Source organism: Xenopus tropicalis, chromosome 4, assembly GCF_000004195.4.
Source record: "Xenopus tropicalis strain Nigerian chromosome 4, UCB_Xtro_10.0, whole genome shotgun sequence".
Classification (NCBI taxonomy): Eukaryota; Metazoa; Chordata; class Amphibia; order Anura; family Pipidae; genus Xenopus; species Xenopus tropicalis.
Window position 1 is genome coordinate 9945860 of NC_030680.2, and position 26827 is coordinate 9972686.

Genomic DNA, 26827 nt, shown 5'->3' on the forward strand with positions numbered 1-26827 from the left:
TTAGTATCCACGACAAGTAGCTGCTACTAGTAGCTCCTTAGACTTCTTATGCCTGGCTTAAGTGATTAGGAAAGTGTACTTGGACCTGTTGAGATCTGGGTGTTTCTTGCCCACAGCAGCTGTGCCCCCCCCTAGCCACACCCTCATTCTGCACAGGCCACGCCCCCGCAGAACACTTTGTGCTCCAACTTGTTCTGCAGATTCAGGTGACACTTTAATGCATTTGATAGCACTATAAGGGTACCTCTGCCCCAAAACTGTTTTTGCCTAACGGCCAGAATGAGCTCACTTGGGTGCAAGTACCTTTAACGAAAGGCGGTTTAGACCATGGGGAAAAGCGCCAGTTACCCTCTGTGTCTGCAGACCTATATGAGCCCTAATGAAACTTTCCAATATACATATATTTCACACTATAAGTGACCGTTCAGTTACTTGTAAATGCAGTCGCCATACTGAAAGCAGTGTCTGCCTGCCATTTGCTATTCCCTGCCTTGCACTGCTGGTTTTGGCTCCTGAAACAATGTAGCAGAAGCCATCTCATTAATATCCCTGGAGTAGAATGGACTTCTGCTATACAGGAGCTGGAAAGGGACCTAGAAACGCTGCGATTAGATGTACAAATAGCTAAACATTTTTAATTAATGTACATGGGAAAGTAGCTTTCAGCTGTCACTATCCCTTGTTTTGGGTGGAGGTCTCTTTTACTTATGTTGATCTCACACGCAAATAACCAGCTTTTACATGTCTCGGATTCCTGTTAGACAGACCCCAGTGTCGCCTCCCATCCCTTTGTTTTGCTCTAGAGGTTATGTTGGTTTTTTGGAACCTGGTCCACCTTCTGCATCATCCAATTTCCTCTCCCTACGCCTTTCCCCGAGTCCAGATGCCTCTCCCTGGTTGGTCTGGACTCGCTGCATCCACCGATCACGCACGACCTAAAAATACCGGACACCGTCACCCTGTTTAAAAATTTAATATAGAAATATTTTCTTCCTGGTCTTCGTCTCAGTCTCGTGCAGAAATGAGCGGCATTGATCTGTATGTAATTTGGAGTTAAAGGGCAAGTAGGAACAGCAACGTGGGCCTGAGGCTCTCGGCTGGGAAGGTCAGAAATACAGGTTTGGGATCTATTGTTTGGAGCTGCCTTTCAGCAGAACAATGGGAAGGGAGCAAGATAGCAGCTCCCAGTAGGTATCAGAATAGCACTCAATAGTAAGAAATCCAAGTCCGGCTTGGGACTCCTCCAGTTACATAGGAGTAGGAGAAACAATAGGTTACCTGAAAGCAGTTCTAATGTGTAACGCTGGCTCCTTCTGAAAGCTCAGACTCAGGCACACTTTACTGCTGTGCTGCAAGTTGGAGTGATATCCCCCCAGCAGCCGATCAGCAGAACAATGGGAAGGGAAGGGAGCAAGATAGCAGCTCCCAGTAGGTATCAGAATAGCACTCACTAGTAAGAAACCCAAGTCCGGCTTGGGACTCCTCCAGTTTCATGGGAGTAGGAGAAACAATAGGTTAGCTGAAAGCAGTTCTAATGTGTAGCGCTGGCTGAAAGCTCAGACTCAGGCACACTTTACTGCTGTGCTGCAAGTTGGAGTGATATCCCCCCAGCAGCCGATCAGCAGAACAATGGGAAGGGAAGGGAGCAAGATAGCAGCTCCCAGTAGGTATCAGAATAGCACTCAATAGTAAGAAATCCAAGTCCGGCTTGGGACTCCTCCAGTTACATGGGAGTAGGAGAAACAATAGGTTAGCTGAAAGCAGTTCTAATATGTAGCGCCGGCTCCTTCTGAAAGCTCAGACTCAGGCACACTTTACTGCTGCGCTGCAAGTTGGAGTGCTATCCCCCCCCACCCCCAGCAGCCGATCAGCAGAACGATGGGAAGGGAGCAAGATAGCAGCTCCCAGTAGGTATCAGAATAGCACTCAATAGTAAGAAATCCAAGTCCGGCTTGGGACTCCTCCAGTTACATGGGAGTAGGAGAAACAATAGGTTACCTGAAAGCAGTTCCAATGTGGCTCCTTCTGAAAGGTCAGACTTTACCCATGTTGGAATTGGGGTTCCTATAGGTACCCTGGTTCCCTCCCGCACTCCAAAAACATTGCATGTACAAATTAATAGGTTTCTGATAAAACTCTAATATGTTAAACTGTGATAGGTATATTAGATTGTAAGCTCCAATGATCTTAGAAATGGGCAAGAAAATCCCCCCCCTCCCTATTTTCCTCACCCCCTCAGAGGCATAATATGCCTTCTCCGTATTTGCGACGATGCCTACTGTGCCAATTGTTCCCATTGTTCCTTTTGTTCAAACTGATACGTATGCTTTGGCACAGATTAATTGGGCCTTTTGGGGTTTTCTTTTTATATTTTATTTCGGTACAGGGGGGACACTGCGGACCCAGATGTACGTGGAACGGAATGTTCCGCCCTTTTGCAGTTTAACATTATTGTGCAGTTCAAATGGGGTCACTGTTCCATATCGCATGTAAATAGAGAGAGAGAGAGAATAAATTGCAATCGGGGCAGTGCCACCGTGGCACCTTACCCAGCATTCAGAGGGGCAGCATTCCTACAGCTGCAGGGAGTTGTTGCTGAGTAAGGAGGGTCTCTATGGCTGTTAATACTCTCTGCACTGCTGGTCCTCCCTTCTGAAACAATGTAGCAGAAGCCAATGGATTAACAGACGGAGAGGAGCAGATTGAGTCAGGATTCTGCATGAATGGGCCACGCCACATGTTCCCTTCCCGTGAATGGAGAGAGAAGCATCATGGGATTGCAGGAAGTTCTTGGCACACTTTTTTTTTTTTTTTATGAATGATTGAAACACGATTTGCGTCGGATTAGCTTTTCCAACTCTGAGCGGCTTAACATCCAATCTTCCCCTGCAACTCTGCTGTCAAATTAATGCCTGCTAATAATAGCATGTAATCACTGCCTATATACACGCAGAATTCCAGCCTGTGCGCATACGTGTGTGTGTGTACATCCGCACACAATCTGGAAGGATTCTACTTGGTGGGGCAGGGGTCCAGGATGGAAGAGGGCAGCTTAGGGTGGGTACTGGTCAAAATCTCTGATGCCTATAGCTAAAGCTGGCCATACATGGTAAGATCCACTTGCTTGGGGAGGTCTTCTCCCGATATCCCTACCTACAGGTGGGCGATATTGGGCTAATTCAGTCGTTTGGCCCTGGGGCCAAATGATCGAATTAGAATGGCGGGTATAGGCGCCATCGGTTTGGGGGGACCCAGTTTGGGTCCCCGATGCGACGGAAAAATCAAACCTGCCGTTCGAGATCTTCCCAATTTTAGGACAGATATTGGTTGACAGGATTGGACTGGGGGTGCAGGGCCCTCGAGGGCTCCCGCCAGCTGCATCCCCTAACCCCCCCCCCGCAGGGGCCCCCCTAACCCCCCACAGGGTCCCCCACCCAACGTCCTCCCATGAGTGTGCGTAAGTTTAATGCGTTAGGGGAGGAACAGTTGGGCAGGGGGAACGCCGGCATGGGTCGGGTCTGGGCTGCCGGGGCCCACCAGGGTTTTTCCCGGCAGCATAGTCAGACCCTGTTGGTCGGACAGGCCCTTTGTTCGTGCCCGTACATGGGCAGGTAAGCTGCTGAATAGCTCTAAAGGGCCGGTATGAGCAGCTAGAATCGGCCTGTGTGTGGCCACCTTAAGGTCTGTAAGTATATGCACAAGTTCCATAATAGAGAATACAGTTGTTAGCCATTGGCTGTCCAAAAGCATCAGTTCCTCCATGATGGATGGTGTCAAAGATGGGAGGTGTATAAGGTACCCGCGTCGCTAAAGGGGCAGGGTATAGGCTGTGATGTCGGGAACAGGGAGGCAACAAATGGGAAACCCACAACTTGCCCAAACCTGTGGGCAAACCGTGGCATTCCAACTGGCCCATTGAGCACTAAGACATGAAGAGTATTGCCCTCACCTGCCCAATGCCCTTTCCCTTGGGGTTTCATGATAGCGACTTCCTTGCTTATATATAGGAACAGGGCCGCCGTCAGGGGGGACAGTTGATCCTCGCTTTAAAGGGGGCCCGGCCGTTATACAGTTTTTTAGCTCGGGCCTCCTTTAAAGAATCACGGGCCCTGTCATTGGTGGTCAGCGGGTGATTCAATTGTTTGTGCCCCGTGCGTATGCGTGACGTCAGTACACACGGGGCGCAACCTTATAAAAGTGTGCAGATGCAGCAGGGAGCCGGGGGCATATCAAGAGGATGTAGGGGGGAGCAGGAAGCAAAGGGCCATAGTATGAGGACACCGGGGGAGAACCAGCAATGTTTTAGGGGGTCCCTGCCCTGGCACCAATGCAAAACATAACCCCACCAATGTTTTAGGGGGTCCCTTAACCTCTGGCCACCAATGTGTTAGGGTCCCTGGCTACCAGTGTTTTAGGGGGTCCCTGGCTACCAGTGTTTTAGGGGGCCCCTGGCTACAAGTGTTTTAGGGGGCCCCTGGCTACCAATGTTTTAGGGGGCCCCTGGATACTAGTGTTTTAGGGGGCCCCTGGCTACCAATGTTTTAGGGGGTCCCTGGATACTAGTGTTTTAGGGGGTCCCTGGCTACCAATGTCTGTGTGTCCTTTGTACTGATGGGAGGGGTCACTGGGGGAGGAGCCATTGGGGGGACAGGGCGTGGGAGGAGGGGGGGGCCCAGAAAATTTTGTTGTGAGGGGCCCCATGATTTCTGATGGTGGCCCTGTATAGGAACACCCTATAGGAATGTCCTTCCTAGCGCACCTTTAATTATTGTGCTATATCTTATAGTGCCCCTCATTTAGGCAGAACAGGCATGGCCCCCCCACCAAGGCAGGGCAGTTACTACAATGCACTAACGGCACAGTATAATACCCATTGGGGGGGGTGCAGCAGTGACTGGCCAAGGGCAGAGCCCAACGGGCACCTTGCTAGGCTAGTGATGGATGGCTGCACAGTCGTGCAAGAGAAACTCGTGCTGGCGTAGGGGGGAGACGCAGGTTACCTTGAGCTGGAGATGCAATTTATAGCCCTGCGATGTAAATACGTTATTTGCACAAGGTTCCGCGCCTTTACCTCTCCCCGGCACAGCGTCGGTATCGCTGCATTCAAGGGCAACTTTGTATTGTTTCCTATTGGTGCTTTCTAATGTCATGTTTCTACAGGCAAGGGTATGGGAAGAACCCAATGGGGGGAGGGACTTATAGAACACATAGGTATTCGTAGCACTGCACGCAATGCACGGCGCAACAGCATTTTGTAGGTGGAAATGGCGCAGAACGTAGCGCTACGTGGGGCAATCTGGTACCCAGAGGGCACAGGGTATCCCAGTCCAACTCTGCCCCAAGTGCTCTGCTTTTGGGCTTTGGCCTCATCTCTAGTCCTCTGTACCTTGCACCTATATAGGATGTCTCGCCCCCACACTGGCAAGCAGGGCCGCCATCAGAAATCACGGGGCCCCTCCCCCCAAAGGCCCCCCTCCCATCAGTATAAAGAAAGAACAGACATAAAAAGTCAGGGCCCCCCTAACACTATGCTGGCCAGGGCCCCCCATACACAATGCCCCCCAAAGACAGTGCCCCCAACTGCCTACATACACAGTGCCCCCAATTGCCCCCTTATACATTGCCCCCAATTGCCCCCATACACAGTGCCCCCAATTGCCTCCATACACAGTGCCCCCAATTTCCCCCATACACAGTGCCCCCAATTGCCCCCATACACAGTGCCCCCAATTGCCCCCATACACAGTGCCCCCAATCTGCGGCTTCTTCTTTGGCATCTTCTGCAGCGGCGGCTCTGGCGACTTCGGGCTCCTCCGCGAGACAGGCCCTTTTATAAGGTTGCGCCCCCCTACGTACTGACATCACACGTACACACAGGGCACGGTCAATCGGATTGGATTACAGATGACAGGGCCTGTAGTAGATTAAAGGGGGCCCGAGCTAGTCAGAAAAGTGAAGATTGCCCGGGCCCGGGACGACTGTCCCCCCCTGTGCCCCCCTGATGGCGGCCCTGCTGGCTAGTGCCTCACCCATGGGGACCCCACAGAAGCCTAAAGGTCAGTGTAAAGGTCATACACATTTAGATCCGCTCGTTTGGATCTCCTCCCGATACACCCACCTAAGGTAGGCGATATTGAGCTAATTTGATCGTATGGCCCGAGGGCCAAATAATGAAATTACAACAACGGGTATAGGAGCCGTTGGACCGAGGGCCGCATCAATGAGCCAATGCAGTCCCCGTTCCGATGGGAAAATTCAACTTGCCCGACTGAGACCTGGCTAATTTTAGACCAGATGTCGGTCAGGTAGGCCCAAATCTGTCTGAAGGACTCCAATCAGCAGCTGAAACCTGCCCGAGTATGGCCAACTTAATGGCGGCAGGTTGGATCGGAAAGGTCCCTGCCTTTTATCCAAATCTGTTTTTGCCATTTTGTGTATTAACCCCCCCTCTGCCTAAGGCACATCACTCCCTCAGCACTCAAGAGGTTAAATCTAGCAACCAAGGGAACTTTTGTGCTTAACCTCTTCACTGCCCATGGGGGTTTAATCAGGTCGGGAGGGTCCACTAAACCCCTCGGAATGGCTCCCCCCCCCTCCCCTGGAAAGACGACATTGGCACAATTCTTCAAAAGAGGAAAACCTGTGCGACGGGAGCGACTCACGACGAGCTTTATGCGTGAGTCACACCGAGCGGCGGAGACACAGCCTTCCTGTCCTTACATAGCCCTCCATCTCAGAGAAATCTATATGGAAATCATCTCCTCTCCCTGCCTTGCCTTTCCCATCCAGCCAGCATCTGTTGGTAAGGGGGGGCAAACATATCGGCCATCATTGGCCACCCGTACCCCAGGCAATCATTGATACATTGCTCTCGTGAGTTTCCTCCATGCCAACCGGTAGCAGGCATAGGGCATGATTAGTATCCCTTATCTAAAGTGCCAACGTATTCCGCAGCGCGGTACAATAGAAGAATTCCATACACCCACCCATAGTGGAGAGCTTACAATCTAATAGGAAAAGGTACAGTATTGGGCTATAAGTGTCATTTATTAATGAATAGGACTATCCCTTGCCTCTATAGAGCACCCCAGATGGTATTCTTGCTATTAAGTAACCCTTGCACTCCTGTAGCATGAATGTTATTGGGGTGCTGTGTCCCCGAAGTCTATTGGACAAGCCTCGCCTTCACCACCCGTCTCTGCTTGAATGAGTCTCCACTTGAGGGAGGCCTTTACAGGGGTAGGTTCACCTTTCCCTTAACGTTTATTATGTTATAGAATGGCCAATTTTAAGCAACTTTTCAATTGGTCTTCATTATATATAGTTTGTGAATTATTTGCCTCCTTCTTGCAACTCTTTGCAGCTTTCAAATGGGGGTCACTGACCCCTCTGTGAGGCTACAATTTCATTGTTACTCTCTGTAACTTTCTTTTCAGCCCCTCTCCTATTCATATACCAGTCTCTCATCCAAACCACTCCCTGGTTACTAAGGTAACCTGGACCCTAGCAACCAAATAGCTGCTAAAACGTCAAACTAGAGAGCTCCTGAACTGAAAATGAAATAATTAAAAAATGAAGACCAATCGCAAATTGTCTCTGAATATTCCTCTCTACATCATACTAAAAGTTAACACAAAGGCGAACAATTACCCCCCCAATACTGCCCAGTGTGTAGAAACAAATATACACATGATACATGCTGATAAATGTTATCTCTTTTACAGAAGAGAAATTCAAGGTGGAGACGAAGATCATTGCGGCGGATTTTGGGAAACCCACGGAAATCTACGGGCGGATAGAATCGGGCTTGCGAGATCTGGAGATTGGCGTCCTTGGTAAGTCGTAAGGTTGGTATGGTCTAAATCAGGGCTGGGTGCAGGTCCCTTGGTGCCATAGGCACACTGTGACTGGTTGTTACAGAACTACAACTACCACTTAGGTTCATTTATAAACACAGGGCAAATTTTCACCTGGGCAGTAACCCATAGCAACCAGTCAGAAGTTTCAAGGTTCTACAGAAAAAAAAATCACTGATTGGTTGCTATGGGTTACTGCTCAGGGGCAAATTTGCCCCGTGTTTATTATAAAGGAACCTGTATGATAGGTAACGGTGCCTAGACAACTGATTTGCACTCGGCTGCATTGTTACTTCTAAAGACTGGTTTTGCTCAGGGGCGGGCCAAGCCAACTGGGTACCCTAGGCACCCCGGATAGCCACCTCATCCCCCCTCCCGTGTGTGGCCCCATCATGGGGGCAATGACAAGGGAGCACAGACTAGGGGTAGGAGAGGTACCTAATGGGCACTAACAGGGGGCTTAAATAACCAAATCAGTGTAAAGAACTGGAGTGCAAAATCTTGGGTGCTCAGAAATCCAAGGCACTTTAGAATCCCCCTCTTTTCTTCTTTTATGACTGGGAAGCATTGACTTTTTTTTTTTTATTCATACCACTTAAGGGAATCTTCCAATGAGTTTAGATCCTCTGGCACAAGGCTATTTTCATTCTGCGGAAAAATTATATTTCGGATTCTTAGGAGATGCTGCCATCTAGTGTCTAAAGCATTTATTGTGTGTGTGTGTACATGTAAATATATACAGTATATATATTATCCACCTGTGCACACAACAGAGATCAGCTTATATACGATAATAATATGAGTATTAGTATGATCAGTATGAGATTTGACTTTTATCTTTTCAAATAGACAGTGTTTGTCCTTGTTGTAAGGCAATACCTGTAACCCTTGGCCTAAGCTTTTGCTGGAAAACCACACGTTAGGGATAAACTTGGTATAAAGGGTAATTTTTATTCAGGTAAATCTTCCCACCCAGACACCCATCAAGTTCAACAGCCCTGCACTGACCCAGTAATGGTGCACATAGAACTGAAGTGGTGCCACCACTGTGCCCATTCAATTGAAAAAAAAATAATAATAATAATAATTCTGTGACTAAATATCTGTAGAACAAACCAAAAATGCACTCTATGTATAGGAATATATATTTCCTTTCTGCATGAATTGCGGGATAATAATGTGCTTTATTCTTCTTTTTAAGTTAACAATGTTGGCGTTTCTTATGAACACCCAGAGTATTTCCTCGAAATCCCAGACTTGGAAAATGTGAGTACTAATCATACAGTGCAGCAACTGCCACTAACTGATCCTGTGTGTCTGCATGTATATAATGCAATGGGTCAAGTTTATGTGTAGACTGTAAATGATTCACTGTGGGTCATATAGCCACAAATAATTTACAGTAGGGGGTACATTATCCCTTATAATACATGAGTGATACTCAGAGTTCCCTGAATAACTCAGCCTGCAGTCTTGTGCCTTTATATGGGCACAGAACCCCTCAGTGACTGCTAATATCCTTATCATTTACAGTAGGGGGTACATTATCCCTTATAATACATGAGTGATACTCAGAGTTCCCTGTATAACTCAGCCTGCAGCCTTGTGCCTTTATATGGGGGGCACAGAACCCCTCAGTGACTGCTAATATCCTTATCATTTACAGTAGGGGGTACATTATCCCTTATAATACATGAGTGATACTCAGAGTTCCCTGTATAACTCAGCCTGCAGCCTTGTGCCTTTATATGGGCACAGAACCCCTCAGTGACTGCTAATATCCTTATCATTTACAGTAGGGGGTACATTATCCCTTATAATACATGAGTGATACTCAGAGTTCCCTGTATAACTCAGCCTGCAGCCTTGTGCCTTTATATGGGCACAGAACCCCTCAGTGACTGCTAATATCCTTATCATTTACAGTAGGGGGTACATTATCCCTTATAATACATGAGTGATACTCAGAGTTCCCTGTATAACTCAGCCTGTAGCCTTGTGCCTTTATATTGGCACAGAACCCCTCAGTGACTGCTAATATCCTTATCATTTACAGTAGGGGGTACATTATCCCTTATAATACATGAGTGATACTCAGAGTTCCCTGTATAACTCAGCCTGCAGCCTTGTGCCTTTATATGGGCACGGAACCCCTCAGTGACTTCTAATATCCTTATCATTTACAGTAGGGGGTATAATATCCCTTATAATACATATGGAAAACGAAAAACTGCCTCTGCATTTCAGAACACCCATAGCTTTCTAGAGAATAATTCACACAGAATACAAATAAAATCTTGTTTCTTTATAACAGGAGATATAAGGATATAACATGGGATCCTGTAACAGTGCCCTTCCCTAAGGGTTGTAAATGCAGGTAGGGGACCCGTTATCCAGAATGCTTGGGACCTAGGGTGTTCCAGATAAGGAGTCTTTCTGAAATTTCCATACCATAAGTCTACTAAAAAAAATCAATAAAACAATAATTAAATCCAATAGGATTGTTCTGCCCCCAATAAGGGGTAATTATATCTTAGTTGGGATCAATTACAGGTACTGTTTTATTATTACAGAGAAAAGGGAATCATTTAACCATTAAATAAACCCAATAGGGCTGTTCTGCCCCAATAAGGGGTAATTATATCTTAGTTGGGATCAAGTACAGGTACTGTTTTATTATTACAGAGAAAAGGGAATCATTTAACCATTAAATAAACCCAATAGGGCTGTTCTGCCCCCAATAAGGGGTAATTATATCTTAGTTGGGATCAAGTACAGGTACTGTTTTATTATTACAGAGAAAAGGGAATCATTTAACCATGAAATAAACCCAATAGGGCTGTTCTGCCCCAATAAGGGGTAATTATATCTTAGTTGGGATCAAGTACAGGTACTGTTTTATTATTACAGAGAAAAGGGAATCATTTAACCATTAAATAACCCCAATAGGGCTGTTCTGCCCCCAATAAGGGGTAATTATATCTTAGTTGGGATCAAGTACAGGTACTGTTTTTTTATTACAGAGAAAAGGGAATCATTTAACCATTAAATAACCCCAATAGGGCTGTTCTGCCCCCAATAAGGGGTAATTATATCTTAGTTGGGATCAAGTACAGGTACTGTTTTATTATTACAGAGAAAAGGGAATCATTTAACCATTAAATAAACCCAATAGGGCTGTTCTGCCCCCAATAAGGGGTAATTATATCTTAGTTGGGATCAAGTACAGGTACTGTTTTTTTATTACAGAGAAAAGGGAAATCAATTTTAAAAATTTGAATTGTTTGATTAAAATAGAGTCCAAGGGAGACAACCTTTGCGTAATTCAAAGCTTTCTGGATAACGGGTTTCCGGATAACCAATCCCATACCTGTATTTGTCTAGTGCTCAGTAAGTGCATTGAAAATGTAGTATTGAACATTTCTGCACCTTTACAACCTGCTTGTTTGTTGGTTTTATTACAGACCCTGGACAAAATGATCAATATTAACATTACGTCAGTATGTCAGGTAAGAATTGTGGGTTTTTTGTTTTACATTAATAATATAAAGTTTCATGCTTAAACTAAAATAGGGGCAGGTGGGTTTATATTGTGTTTCACTGATATATTTTGCTAAATGGGATTTTGATGAGATCTAAAACATTTGAAATATTTTTTCTATTTTTATGCACAAATAAGTTCTATGAAGTTGTCCGTTACTAAATATATTCAGCTCAGAATTACTTACTTATTCTGTGCACTTCTTGCACTTTGTTTGTTATGTTTTTTTCTCTTAATCATTATAATCCTGTGAGGGGCTCAAAATCGGTAACATAATACTCTGTAATACAGATAGCCATAAAGCAGGACAGGACTGCTGCTTACAATGGGGGGGATCAGATAGGATCTGTGCCACTGTGACAGAATGCTCTGTTATACAGATAGCTAGAATCTCAGCCATAAAGCAGGGCAGGACTGCTGCTTACAATGGGGGGGGGATCAGATAGGATCTGTGCCACTGTGACAGAATGCTCTGTTATACAGATAGCTAGAATCTCAGCCATAAAGCAGGGCAGGACTGCTGCTTACAATGGGGGGATCAGATAGGATCTGAGCCACTGTGACAGAATGCTCTGTTATACAGATAGCTAGAATCTCAGCCATAAAGCAGGGCAGGACTGCTGCTTACAATGGGGGGGATCAGATAGGATCTGAGCCACTGTGACAGAATGCTCTGTTATACAGAAAGCTAGAATCTCAGCCATAAAGCAGGGCAGGACTGCTGCTTACAATGGGGGGGATCAGATAGGATCTGTGCCACTGTGACAGAATGCTCTGTTATACAGATAGCTAGAATCTCAGCCATAAAGCAGGGCAGGACTGCTGCTTACAATGGGGGGATCAGATAGGATCTGTGCCACTGTGACAGAATGCTCTGTTATACAGATAGCTAGAATCTCAGCCATAAAGCAGGGCAGGACTGCTGCTTACAATGGGGGGGATCAGATAGGATCTGTGCCACTGTGACAGAATGCTCTGTTATACAGAAAGCTAGAATCTCAGCCATAAAGCAGGGCAGGACTGCTGCTTACAATGGGGGGGGGGGGATCAGATAGGATCTGTGCCACTGTGACAGAATGCTCTGTTATACAGATAGCTAGAATCTCAGCCATAAAGCAGGGCAGGACTGCTGCTTACAATGGGGGGGATCAGATAGGATCTGTGCCACTGTGACAGAATGCTCTGTTATACAGATAGCTAGAATCTCAGCCATAAAGCAGGGCAGGACTGCTGCTTACAATGGGGGGGATCAGATAGGATCTGTGCCACTGTGACAGAATGCTCTGTTATACAGATAGCTAGAATCTCAGCCATAAAGCAGGGCAGGACTGCTGCTTACAATGGGGGGGATCAGATAGGATCTGTGCCACTGTGACAGAATGCTCTGTTATACAGATAGCTAGAATCTCAGCCATAAAGCAGGGCAGGACTGCTGCTTACAATGGGGGGGGGATCAGATAGGATCTGTGCCACTGTGACAGAATGCTCTGTTATACAGATAGCTAGAATCTCAGCCATAAAGCAGGGCAGGACTGCTGCTTACAATGGGGGGATCAGATAGGATCTGAGCCACTGTGACAGAATGCTCTGTTATACAGATAGCTAGAATCTCAGCCATAAAGCAGGGCAGGACTGCTGCTTACAATGGGGGGGATCAGATAGGATCTGAGCCACTGTGACAGAATGCTCTGTTATACAGAAAGCTAGAATCTCAGCCATAAAGCAGGGCAGGACTGCTGCTTACAATGGGGGGGATCAGATAGGATCTGTGCCACTGTGACAGAATGCTCTGTTATACAGATAGCTAGAATCTCAGCCATAAAGCAGGGCAGGACTGCTGCTTACAATGGGGGGATCAGATAGGATCTGTGCCACTGTGACAGAATGCTCTGTTATACAGATAGCTAGAATCTCAGCCATAAAGCAGGGCAGGACTGCTGCTTACAATGGGGGGGATCAGATAGGATCTGTGCCACTGTGACAGAATGCTCTGTTATACAGAAAGCTAGAATCTCAGCCATAAAGCAGGGCAGGACTGCTGCTTACAATGGGGGGGGGGGGGGGGGGGGGGGGGGGGATCAGATAGGATCTGTGCCACTGTGACAGAATGCTCTGTTATACAGATAGCTAGAATCTCAGCCATAAAGCAGGGCAGGACTGCTGCTTACAATGGGGGGGATCAGATAGGATCTGTGCCACTGTGACAGAATGCTCTGTTATACAGATAGCTAGAATCTCAGCCATAAAGCAGGGCAGGACTGCTGCTTACAATGGGGGGATCAGATAGGATCTGTGCCACTGTGACAGAATGCTCTGTTATACAGATAGCTAGAATCTCAGCCATAAAGCAGGGCAGGACTGCTGCTTACAATGGGGGGGATCAGATAGGATCTGTGCCACTGTGACAGAATGCTCTGTTATACAGATAGCTAGAATCTCAGCCATAAAGCAGGGCAGGACTGCTGCTTACAATGGGGGGGGGGGATCAGATAGGATCTGTGCCACTGTGACAGAATGCTCTGTTATACAGATAGCTAGAATCTCAGCCATAAAGCAGGGCAGGACTGCTGCTTACAATGGGGGGGGGGGGGTCAGATAGGATCTGTGCCACTGTGACAGAATGCTCTGTTATACAGATAGCTAGAATCTCAGCCATAAAGCAGGGCAGGACTGCTGCTTACAATGGGGGGGGGGGGGGGGGGTCAGATAGGATCTGTGCCACTGTGACAGAATGCTCTGTTATACAGATAGCTAGAATCTCAGCCATAAAGCAGGGCAGGACTGCTGCTTACAATGGGGGGGATCAGATAGGATCTGTGCCACTGTGACAGAATGCTCTGTTATACAGATAGCTAGAATCTCAGCCATAAAGCAGGGCAGGACTGCTGCTTACAATGGGGGGGGGGGGGGACACAACAACCCACCAGTGCTCTTGACTCTCCTCCACCCCACACCCCTAGGACACTCCCTATTTACACGGCTCAGGTACTTCATATTGCCCCTTACGTATAACTTGCCCTGCAGAGACAGCCAGGCATTATCATAGAGCTTTGCAGGGAATCTTACACTGTTTATATATTTCAATACCTCTCCCAGGGCCTTACTGGTACATTCCCTTATAGACAGCGGAACAGTATGAAGAATGTTAGTACCCTGACGTAGATTTGCTTCCGTTGGGCTGATGTGAGTTCCGTTACCCCAATGCCCCACCTGTTTATCAACATAAGGGGCAATGTGTGGTGGGGAATAGCTCTTTCGCCCTACTGCCCCGCAGCCAGTCCATGACAAAAGCCGATGCCCAAGAGCTGACCCAACATTCCCACAGGGAGTCAGACCCCCAAAGTCAGACTTCAGGAACATGACACCCAAGAAGGAGACAGGACGGACCATGCCCAAACCTCCCTCTTTCCTCGGCAGGAACGTCACCCCTCTTTTGACAGGGTTCAGCCTACTCCCTCAGAGCATCCGGAAGAACAGGCTATAGACTGGAGCATAGAAAGATTCTGGCAAAGGAAACACACAGGCCACATACAGAAACAACCTTATCAAGACTTTCCTGATCCCGTTAACTCTTTCCCTATAGGTCAGCTTCCACCCTTTCCAACGCAGAACTTTTGCCAAACCAGTATCCAACTTCTCTTCCCAGTTTAGCCCGGCATTATCTCCCCTCCCAAGTTTAACCCCTAGAATCTTAATTTGAGAGGGGGCAACGGGGAAGGCTCTTAATGGAAAACTGGTTTCCTCCTCCAGACTCCACAAAGCTTTCGACTTTTCACTGTTGACCAGAGACCCCGAGGCCTCCGAGTAGCCTCTAATGCAACAGGATACCCTCTCCACCTCCTCAGGCTTTGAGATAACCACTGTCACATCATCCGCATAGGCTACCAACCTCAGGCACTGCCCACTGGGTGCCCAGAAACCCTCCGAGTGACACCCCAGATTCAAACAAGAGCACAAAGTGGTCAGAAAACCCCACTTCAGTCTCCCTAACCCCTGAAGAGGGAGTACCAGCCTTAACATAAACCTGGGCTATCCTGCTACTGTGAGAGCCACAGAAATACATATGGCTTGCCTTCCTGCCCCTTCAGTAGCCACATCCACTAGCCCTGCCATCTGTATAACCTCAGTGAGAAAAAAGCCCTCATACTTGTTATACTTGCCAGACCTATCCCCTGGGCCTGTCACCTGGTTAAAAACCCCGGCTAGGATAACTGGCATTTCCCTTAGGAGTTCTTTCCTACCCGCTACTGATTGGGTCCCATTCATATTAATTAACCTTAGACCCTCCCCATCTATTCTAATATCCAATAACACCGGCCCATTTTAACCTCCACCAACCTCCTCACCTCAATGTTCCGGTTACCCCCAAACAGAATCCCCACCCCTCCTGCCTGTTCCTCTGCTATAGCCCAGAATGAGGGCCCTGCCAGTCCCTCTTTGCATTGTAGATATCGTACCTATTAGTTAGGCGAGTCTCCTGAATAGAAATGATATCTACAACCAATGAAAATAGAAATTCAAAAGCCACCAACCTTGCCTTGGGAGACTGGATACTCCTTACATTAAGGGTACAGAAAGAGATTGGGGAGTTACTCATCATGTTTTAGGGAGTTTTGCTGCCGACTCTTCCCCTTCTTCCCCAACTTGCACCCCCTGAGATCCCTCATCCCCTTCCACAAAGGAACCTCCCTCCCCGGGGCCTCTCTCCTTTCTATATTTCCCCTGCCCTTCCCCCCCGGAAAGCTCCCCTGCACTTGCACCACATTGCACTCCTTGCTGGTATGGCCTTTGGCACCACACAAAGCACAGACCTTGGTCTCACAGTCATTGGCCAATGGCCTGTTTGACCCATACTTAAAGCACTGGCGAGGTTGCACTGGGTGGGCGGAGCTTCCCCTTTGCTGCTTCCAAAATGGCGCCTTCCTTCCCAAGCACATGGCCAGCCTCCATTACAGCAGTGCTGCTTGTACCTGCTTTCTCCCTCAGCCGGGGGTCACTATCCATAGCAGCAGCTGCTTGCATGATTGTACAGCTGCCTGTAGCTTCCCCCAGCCCAACACCGCTCCCTTCTGCTCTCTGACTGATGCACATACCAGACCAGGGGCTCCAGTCTGCGCTGGCCACAGGGCTTCCCCCCCCCATAGCTATGGGGGACCTGCTCACTCCAAGGGGGTGCTCTTAGGGACACCGGCTAGCTTGGATACACTGACCATTGCTGAAGTTCCTGAAGCAGAGACTTGTAGTCCTGCAACATGTTGCTCAGGGGGCTCAGACACCAAAACTTTCCTTCCTCCTCCTCACACTTCATAGACACCTCTTCTACCTCCTCCTCTTCTTTGGCACAACTTTCCCTTTGCTGCTCACTTGGCCTCCCTCATTAATCTTTGCTCTGAGCTCAGTCAAATAGTAACTGGAAAGGCTGCTAAACCCTTATGAATTGGGCCATAGATACACCCTGCCCAGCGTGATTGATAAATGGACCCTGGGGGCCACCGTATGGGACAGATAAGCATAGTGGCACACAGTGACACTCTCCATTTAATCATGCCACTTATAGGCGGCACAAAGCCCACCCAGTGCTGTCATGCATCTCCCCCCACTGCAGGGGGCCAGTCAGATATAGGGGTGCACCTAGTGAATGGTACCCTAAAAAGGGTAAAGGTTAAAGGGGTTGTTCACCTTCAAATAAACTTCTAGTTGAATGTAGAGACTGCTATTCAGAGACCATTTGCAATTAGTCTTTATGTTTTATTATTTGCGAATTATTTAGCTTTTTGTTCAGCAGCCCCCCAGCTTGGAATTTCAGCGGCTATCTGGTTGCTAGGGTCCAATTTAACCTAGCAACCAGGCAGTGGTTTGAAAGAGAAATGGGAATACGAGTAGAGCAGGGCTTGAATAGAAAGATTAAAAATGAAAAGTAACAATAAAACTGGAGCCTCGCAGAGCAATAGTTTTTGGCTGCCGGGGTCAGTGACCCCCCCCCCGCCCCAATTGAAAGTTGGGAAAGATCATCAAAAGATGAAGAGAAATAATTCAAAAACTTAAGAGAATAAAAAAAAAAAGGAGACCAATTGAAAAATTGTTAAGAATAGGCCATACTAAAAGTTATTCCCGCCCCCCCCCCCTGGGGCAGGAAGGCCAACCTGTGCTATACTGGTGCATTGCTCCTGCAGTACTTATTAATATATGAGACCCAAATGTACAGATGCCCCCCCCCCCCAGGGCAGATTGGCGGCCCCCCATGAATGGCTTTGCGGTGGGAATCCCCAAGCTGGGCCCAGTGTTGCCTCACTCGCTGCAGGGCCGGTGCCAGGGAATTTGAGGCGCAGCAGACTGATTGCTTCCCTCGCTAGACTCGCAATGACCGGCTGTTCCCCCCCCCCCCCCCCACCCAACCGCCATCTGTGTTGCCGCAAACAAACCGGATTCCCCCACCCCACATGGGAACCTTTCTTTTTTTTTTTTTTTTTTAGAAGCAATAAAAGCGCTATATTTTTATTTAGTGTTTATTTTTGATGGATTTTGTGGAGCGCATCGTGCCGGCGCGGCTGCCATCTCCCCTCGCCTTCGTGAGCAGCGAGTCCTTGTTAGCTGGTTAGTTATTCAGGGGGATGTTTGAGTCCTGCCGCCTACGCAGCCAACTGCCTCCCACACAGCTGCCACCCACTCATTGCTCTCACCCACTCCCCTCCGATCGCCGTCTGACTCCCAGGCTGCCTGGCACTTTCCCATTTTGCTCAAACACATTTGTGTGTGCGGGGTTTTTATATTCCCTGTAAAAGGGTTGGATTTTTGTCAATATTGGGTGGGAAAGGAATCCCTTACAGTGGGGAGGATTCCAGTGTAACCCTTTCCGTGCCAGGGTACTAGAGAAGAGAGCAGTGCTAGCTAAGGTCTTCCCTATATCTGCCCCCGGCAGAGTTGTCTTTAGGGGGGTCCCGCCAAGTAGCCTCTTCTACAGCTAAATACAGCCCTACTGGGAGATTACAGGAATATTAATATAATAATATAATATTAATATAATCTACACCTTGTTATGGGGTTCTGTACCAGCCCAAGGCCCCCACAGCCCATTCACAGGGAAGATCTGTTCCCCTGAAGATGCCCCCAGTTGCCCCCCCCCATGATTCCCAGCACATACTCTGTTCTGCTGGCACTTACCTGCACTTAGGGACCCACTCACTTTATAGTAGGGATGCACCAAACTCCAGCAGCCCACTGAGCATGTGCAGTGCCACTGACACACACAAGATGGCCTAACAAGATCAAATGGGGAGCGGCTGGGGCATGTTCCTGACCCAGTTTGCTTGGGAACAGAAGTGATGCAGTCAAACATGGGGGCTTCTAGCCTTGGGGGAACGGGTTGGGTAATGCACTTTGCAGGGACTATGCACTGGGGTTTTAAAGTTGGGCAGTCTATATGGTATAGGAATTAAGAGGAGGATTAGAGCTTATTGGAGTAGTGGATGCAATGAACCATCTCCCAGCTGCCGTGGTGATTCCCTATATTCTCACTGCCAAACTCTCTCTACTGCCAATAACATTTGTTTGTATGTTTTTGTACAGATGACGCGCTTGGTGCTGCCGGGAATGCTGGGAAGGTGAGTCAGTATCTGCTCGAGACACACAAATAAACATTACCCAGACAGGACCTCATTATTATTTATAGGGGAGAATCCTTGCTTTCGGTGACTAATCGGCTCGGCCTCCATGTTGGTAATGATGGAGCGATCAGAGGTGAGTCACTGGCACGGAGCGTGACTCACCGACATTGTGCAATGCTCATCGCTCTCGTGGTGATTTGCTTTTTTAGAGCCGAATCGGGAAAGAAAAAAAAAAAATAAAAGTCTGAGTCATCAATACAAACTGAACAGCTTTCTATTCTTAGGGGGGGATTTGCTGAGAGCGAGGGGGTGGGAAGTTCCTCGGGGATAACCTGCGTTCCAGAGGCAGCCGTTGAGCCGGAGTACAAAAGGCCAGGAGTGTATCGGCAGGGCAGGTTACCGGGGGTAGCAGGGTACCCAGGGCTGGGGTAGAGAAATATATATAATATCACTATCTGCTATATACCGATATATCGTGCATTTGTGTTGGGCAGGGGCCCACGTTGGCCCTGTATAATGGAGCCAACTCATCCTCACCAATGGATTTGCTTCCATTGTCACCGGCTACCATGTATGCCAGTATGTACTAGCCCAACCAACAGGGGCATGGAGAGTTCACTTACACTATAAGGTTATCTAATCATTTGCCCACTGGGTCAGGCCCAGACTGGGCTTCTAAACAGATCCACAGAGGCCTAATCAGCCCTCCAGCCCAATAAATAGTGACTGTCTGTGGCATCTTACAGCAGCCCCTCTGGCATTTGCCTGACCCTACTGATTGCCAGTCCGAGCCTGCCAGGATCTTAATGAGGGGCAGAGGAAACCTGCCAGGAGAGGACTGCATCAACTCAGCAAGATTGTCTACCAAACTGTTGGCTTGGTCTGCAAGGGCTGTGCCATGGCTTTCATTGGCCCATGTATGGCTACCTCTATCCCTAGGGGCACACTGCTCAGTTAGTAGCCCCCTCAACAACAGCCATGAAGCAGCGGAAAGGCTCACACAGACAAGCTGCCCTCCGAAATATGTCCGTGCCGTCGCCTAATGCATCTAATGGCCAAAGGCCCACAAGAAACCCTGATATTAAGCGGGCACTGAGCACATAGCAGCCTTCCTTGGCTTTAACTTGCCCATGTAGCCAGCCATTGGCCCTGCACAATACTTCTACTTACCTTTGTCTAAATTAGCGCTAGGCAGCCCATGTTCTCAATTGCCCGTCTTTAGCCAAGGGGTACATACAGGATGTCTATGTGTTGGAGTTTATGTGTAGGTCACTGTTTGTCTGCACATTGCAACAACTGCCACCAGGGGGCAGAGAGAGCAGTTGCCACAACATACTACACCATGCACGGATGAGATGGGAGGCAGTTGCCTGAGCAACGGCACATAAAGCATTTTCTTACTGCAGTGCCCACAAGCAGAATGACTGGGGCTTGGTGTGTTCCCAGTCCCCAATTGGGGTGAGCCAGTGTTTCACTCAGAGCCTGAAAGGGTGTTACACCTGGGCCCCCTCTTTGGGTCCCTATGGAAAGATATTGTTTATAAGAAATCAACTCCATTATGATGTGGTCGGTGCTTATGTCAAGCTCAACATGTGGTTCTGCCCCAGCCGGCAGCTGTGATTGGTTGTCGTTGGGAAGGGCTGGCACAAATGGTACTGAGTATCTGTGTGTTTATTTTCAGAGGCAGGGGCGTCATCTTGAACATCTCCTCCGCCAGCGGCATGTATCCCGTCCCCTTACTGACTGTGTATTCGGCTACTAAGGTAAGTGCATTCATCCTCGGGATATGGCTGATGGCTAGCAGGGTGGCTTGGTGCCAGTGGGGAGTCCAGTACATGAACCCACCTCTCACTGGCACTGCCACTGGCACTATGCCCCACTATGTCAGTCTGATACATGCGTATGGCCCCTAGTATGGTGCCCCTCCATTCGACCAGTGGGCCGGAATCTGTATGGAATTGGCAAAGGGTATTGGCCGCCCTTATACAGACATAGCCAGGGTGCTGTGCCAGCTGTGCCTACTTCCGCTAAGCTCCATTCCTGGGGGTCAGTAATGAACTGGAATGAACCCCATTTATATGTTTTTCTCCTAAACTGCACCCTTTACAGCCCCCCCAATGTGGCCCCCTCTCCCTGTAGAACTGGGGCCCCTCTGTCTGTCCACTTCCACTGCATGGTACCCCTGGTTGGTACTGGGGAGAGAAAGGATGCCAAAGCCGCTGTGCTACCCTGCTTCTTATCAGTAGGTACAGGGGCGCAGGCCGTATGGGGGGGGGGAACTGGGGTGGGATTCATTCTCCTTAACGTTAACGTAAATTCTTTTTGGGGTAACAGTAACCGATCAGACCTGCCACCAATCGGTGTTCATTTTTCTATTTTTTTCTGTTTTTATTCAGCTGTTTAGCTTGTTGTTCAGCAGCTTTGCAATTTGGAATTACAGCAGCTGTCTGGTTGCTAAGGTCTTGTTTACCCTAGCAACCAGACCATACCAGTGGTATGAATAAAAGACAGGAATACGAAGAGGAGAGGGATCGAATAGAAAGAAGGTGAATAAAAAGTAACAATAACCATAAAACTGGAGCCTCACAGAGCAATAGGGTTTTGGCTGCCGGGGTCAGTGACCCCCATTTGAAAGCTGGAAAGAGGCAGAAGTAAAATAATTCAAAAACGATTAAAACATTTAAATAAAGAAGACCAATTGCAAGGTTAATGTGAATTAATCTCTGTGGCCATATAATACACCATTGGTTTATAGGGTGCCCTGATTTGGGGTGTAACATAGGGGCCTTTATAGAATGTATTTTTGTTCCATCTCCCCATTGGTTCTCCCTCTCTCTGTCCCTGACAGGCGTTTGTGGATTTCTTCTCCCGGGGGCTCCAAGCCGAGTACAGAAGCAAGGGTGTCACCGTGCAGGTGAGGGGAAGGCATCGGCGCCGAGGATGCTTGTTATTGTGTGGTTTCCATGGCAACAGCGGCTGTCTTGGCAACACCGAGATCATTCACCTACTCAGGAATGTGACATACCCGTCTCTCTCTCCGACTTAGTTTGTTTCACCGTTAAACATCATTCCCTTTATTTGCCTCTCTTTAATCTGCCTTAGAATCAAGGGAAGGATTTATTTAACCATGTGTGCGCTGTCTGAGTGTCCGACCCTTCCTAAATCTGCTGACTGTAAAGGGTTAATGTACCCTGAAATGTTGCTGTTACTGCTGAATTGTGCTTAGTACAGGGGAATCCCTATGCTGCCATAGTTTTATGGTATCTCTCTGTACAGGCTATAAGCAAACTTAGGGGCTGTTCCTGCTGAATTGTGCTTAGTACAGGGGAATCCCTATGCTGCCATAGTTTTATGGTATCTCTCTGTACAGGCTATGGGCAAACTTAGGGGGCTGTTCCTGCTGAATTGTGCTTAGTACAGGGGAATCCCTATGCTGCCATAGTTTTATGGTATCTCTCTGTACAGGCTATGAGCAAACTTAGGGGGCTGTTCCTGCTGAATTGTGCTTAGTACAGGGGAATCCCTATGTGCCATAGTTTTATGGTATCTCTCTGTATAGGCTAAGAGCAAACTTAGGGGGCTGTTCCTGCTGAATTGTGCTTAGTACAGGGGAATCCCTATGCTGCTATAGTTTTATGGTATCTCTCTGTACAGGCTATGAGCAAACTTAGGGGGCTGTTCCTGCTGAATTGTGCTTAGTACAGGGGAATCCCTATGCTGCCATAGTTTTATGGTATCTCTCTGTATACGCTATGAGCAAACTTAGGGGGCTGTTCCTGCTGAATTGTGCTTAGTACAGGGGAATCCCTATGTGCCATAGTTTTATGGTATCTCTCTGTACAGGCTAAGAGCAAACTTAGGGGGCTGTTCCTGCTGAATTGCGCTTAGTACAGGGGAATCCCTATGCTGCCATAGTTTTATGGGATCTCTCTGTACAGGCTAAGAGCAAACTTAGGGGGCTGTTCCTGCTGAATTGTGCTTAGTACAGGGGAATCCCTATGCTGCTATAGTTTTATGGTATCTCTCTGTACAGGCTATGAGCAAACTTAGGGGGCTGTTCCTGCTGAATTGCGCTTAGTACAGGGGAATCCCTATGCTGCCATAGTTTTATGGGATCTCTCTGTACAGGCTAAGAGCAAACTTAGGGGGCTGTTCCTGCTGAATTGCGCTTAGTACAGGGGAATCCCTATGCTGCTATAGTTTTATGGTATCTCTCTGTACAGGCTATGAGCAAACTTAGGGGGCTGTTCCTGCTGAATTGCGCTTAGTACAGGGAATCCCTATGCTGCCATAGTTTTATGGGATCTCTCTGTACAGGCTATGAGCAAACAAGTTATTGAGACAAGTCTGGTGAAACTGTTGGGGTGGGGTGCTGGGAGTTGTAGTTCAGAAGCATCTGGAAGGCTGCGAGTGGCTCATCTACATTGGGAGACCGATGATCCTGTTCTTGTTATTCCCCTGGATTCTCCAGTATCATATTCATTTTATTTCCTTGGGCGATTGCTTGGCGCCACCGTGTGGCCAGATGAGGACACTGCACCCTGTGTATACAATAACGTGATGTCATGTGTTTGTTCCAATGCAGAGATTTCCCTCCCTGGGCTTTTCTGCATCCAGACACCAAAACTTTCCACCACTGCAGCCTTTAAAGGGCAATTATCGCTGAAAATAATGTTTCCCCCCAACACAGCTGCAGCCTGGAGTATAAGGTGAACAATGTGCCCCCGCTGAGTGCTGCAACATCTCCATAGCCACATTGGCCAGGGGGCAGGCGTGTTGGGCTCAGGGACACTCTTATAACTCGTGGCTGCCTGCGCTGGGAGTCCCTACCTCGCACAGACCACCACATTTCATTCTTATTAGTGTGGGTGCTGCATTTAGCCGGCCCCTTCCTCTCTAGATAATGTGCCACCTCTTTACGTCCGTGCCATCTCTGATGCAGATTGTTTCTTCCGCCCCTTGCAGAGCGTTCTCCCATTCTATGTTGCCACCAAACTGGCCAAGATCCGTAAGCCGACCTGGGACAAGCCAAGCCCTGAAACCTACGTCCAATCAGCTCTGAATACGGTGGGCTTACAGACGCAGACCAATGGCTACCTGCCCCACGCCATCATGGTGAGTGTCCTGATTTTCTTTTTTTTTTTTTTTTTTTTTTTTTTATTGAAGCCTGAGTGTGCTTCAAACCCCAAGTGCCAAGTGTCACACACAGTGCCACACAAGTGCAAGAGGGTGCCAGTGGACTTAGCCTTAAAAAAGACTAAAGGTCCCCATACACCTTCAGATCCACACGCTTTGTGATGTCGCCAAGCGAGCAGATTTTCTCAGATCCGACTAGATTTTTTAACCTGCCCGATTGGCAGGCCCGTCGGTAGTGCCTCTACACTGGCCGATTAGCTGCCGAGTCGGTCTAAGGGACCCAGCCATGATGCCGAATCAGTCTAAGGGACCCAGCCATGATGCCCAATTGGTCTAAGGGACCCAGCCATTATGCCCACTTGGTCTAAGGGACCCAGCCATGATGCCCACTTGGTCTAAGGGACCCAGCCATGATGCCCACTTGGTCTAAGGGACCCAGCCATGATGCCCAATCGGTCTAAGGGACCCAGCCATGATGCCCAATCGGTCTAACGGACCCAGCCATGATGCCCAATCGGTCTAAGGGACCCATATCTGCAGCTAGAATCGGGCCGTCACAAATAAAAACCGGCCAAAGGGTGGCCCCTTTTTCCCCGACCTCCACGGCCTAATGGCTGTGGAGGTCTTTGGACTCCCTTTGCCGCAACGCTAGGGGAGTCCCTTTATCCATCCCCCTCCCATCCGAAGACTTCAAAGGGGTCCGGACACAAGTGGATCTCCGAAGAGGTCCCATCAATGGTTTGTGCCCGCTCCAGGGGTGAGGGAGAGAAGGGGCCTAATAGCCACACATCCCTCCCCTAGATTAGTGCAGCCCCGAAGGGTATTGCACCCAATCCAAACCAAGTGCAAAAAAATAAATAGGGGTGGGGTAAAATTAATAAAAAGTGCAGTGACCTCCCCCAGCCTATCGGCCGGAATTATAAAAATCTTATACCTGTGGCACATCCAGATTCACAGGTGTCATCTATCCGTATGATATCCGCTTCACTGCATTTCCAGGGTTAGTGGGTTCAAATACAATGAAGGAGACCTCAGTCTGTCAATTACAGAACGTGCAAGGCATTGTGGGAAGTGGAGAGAGAGAGAGTCAGTACCACCAGTGCAGGGATAGAAAGAGACAGACACTGCTGTCAATAGCAATGAAAAAAACTATAAAACCAGTGAATGTTGAGTAGGAAAGTGACATTTGGGGTAGAGTTCCCCTTTAATATTCCACTCTTTGTCTCCTCCCCTAGGGTTGGATCAGCACCTCCCTTGTGCCGGTCTCCACCGCCATCAGCCTGGGCATGAAGATGAACAAGGGTCTCCGCGCTCGGTTCTTGAAGAGAGCGAAACAAAAATAGGAGGCGGGGCTACTGTGGCCCTCGGCACTTACAGCCAAGAGACTGCGCCAACACCACCAACCAAAGGAACCTGCCCAGTCTGCCTTGATCTCTGAGCAGGAATGTGCCACCCAGTGTGCTATGGCAGCTCCCTTCCCCAGAAACTAGTTTACTAACCCACCTATGCAGGCTGCACAGCTAACTAACTGGAGGGCGAGATGGGACTGATCATGTGATCTGCACTGTGTATGGAATGTTCTACTGCACTCAGCTGTCCCCTGCTCCCTAGCAATGGATTAACCCCGATTAGTAATAAATCCGTAACAAAACACGTGCTCTGTTTATTTGTATTTATAAATAGGTAGGAGCTGCCATATTGATCCCCCCACTCACTGTAACAGAATCACCCACAGGCTGGTACCATCAGTTAACCGCTGAGCCAATAGGATTTGCCAATCTGTCTGGCTGATTCTATGGCAGATACCAGACTGGAGGGCTGAATGGATGTCCCCATCCCCGTGGAGGGCCCACGTGTGGCCAATATCAGGGTAATGCTCTGTGCAAGCAATATGAGGGCCGCCATGGGGGGTAGAAGGGGTACAATTGTACCGGGCTCCGTGAAATCTTCCTTAGGCCCAGTCGCGTCGCTAAAGTTACACAATTTACAGATAAAGTTACGCCGAAATATACGCAATTTACGTAACTTCCACAAAAACTGCTTAGAAACCTATGTTACTTTCAAAGAAACTTCCGTTACTTACGTATAAACGCCACTAACCCCCCCATATAAAATACCAACTTATAAGCACATGAATTCTTTTTATTAACTACTACTGGCTAGTTATGTGGCCCCATAGCAACATCATTGGGCCCCTGAATTTACGTAATGCAAAAACTTCCATATCAAGCAATGACGGCGCAGAGCAGGGGCAGGTAGGTGGGAAGGGGTTAAACTTAGGGCAAACCCCACTGACCCCCAATAAACTGCCTGAATTATTAGCACATTAATCAGTGGAACTCTCTATATGAACTGCGTATTGTGACATCAGCTCTTTATATTGCGCACACAAGGGGCGTGGCCAATATCTTGGTACTGGGGACTTGTGTTTATGGGGGGCCCCAAAGTTTCAAATTCATTTCTAAAATACCAACCACAGTGCTTTACAGACATTGCTCGTTCCCATTGCCCCACACACTGGTTCCAGCAGGAGCGGCCTGTATGAGTGTGAGACCGCTGCTCAATTTAGACTCTAAACCAATCGGAGCTTGGACTGTGGGTGACACACCCTGCACCCGGATATATGGGCTCACTTTAGGCATAGTTCATAACAAGTGTCTATATAACTGCCGGTTGTACCCACTACAACA

The 26827-nt window shown here is 48.1% G+C and overlaps 1 protein-coding gene across 1 annotated transcript in view; it reads left to right on the plus strand.

The window, feature by feature from the left end:
* hsd17b12 (hydroxysteroid (17-beta) dehydrogenase 12) overlaps nucleotides 1–25788 on the plus strand; it is a 51654-nt gene extending 25866 nt beyond the window's left edge. Inside the window, exons 4-11 of the mRNA NM_001017234.2 lie at nucleotides 7725–7835; nucleotides 9058–9122; nucleotides 11321–11365; nucleotides 18964–18998; nucleotides 20683–20764; nucleotides 21850–21915; nucleotides 23967–24116; nucleotides 25373–25788. Coding sequence (NP_001017234.1) covers nucleotides 7725–7835; nucleotides 9058–9122; nucleotides 11321–11365; nucleotides 18964–18998; nucleotides 20683–20764; nucleotides 21850–21915; nucleotides 23967–24116; nucleotides 25373–25480 — 662 coding nt within the window. The 3' untranslated portion in view covers nucleotides 25481–25788. The remainder of the gene's footprint in view (nucleotides 1–7724; nucleotides 7836–9057; nucleotides 9123–11320; nucleotides 11366–18963; nucleotides 18999–20682; nucleotides 20765–21849; nucleotides 21916–23966; nucleotides 24117–25372) is intronic.
* Nucleotides 25789–26827: the final 1039 nt, after the last annotated feature.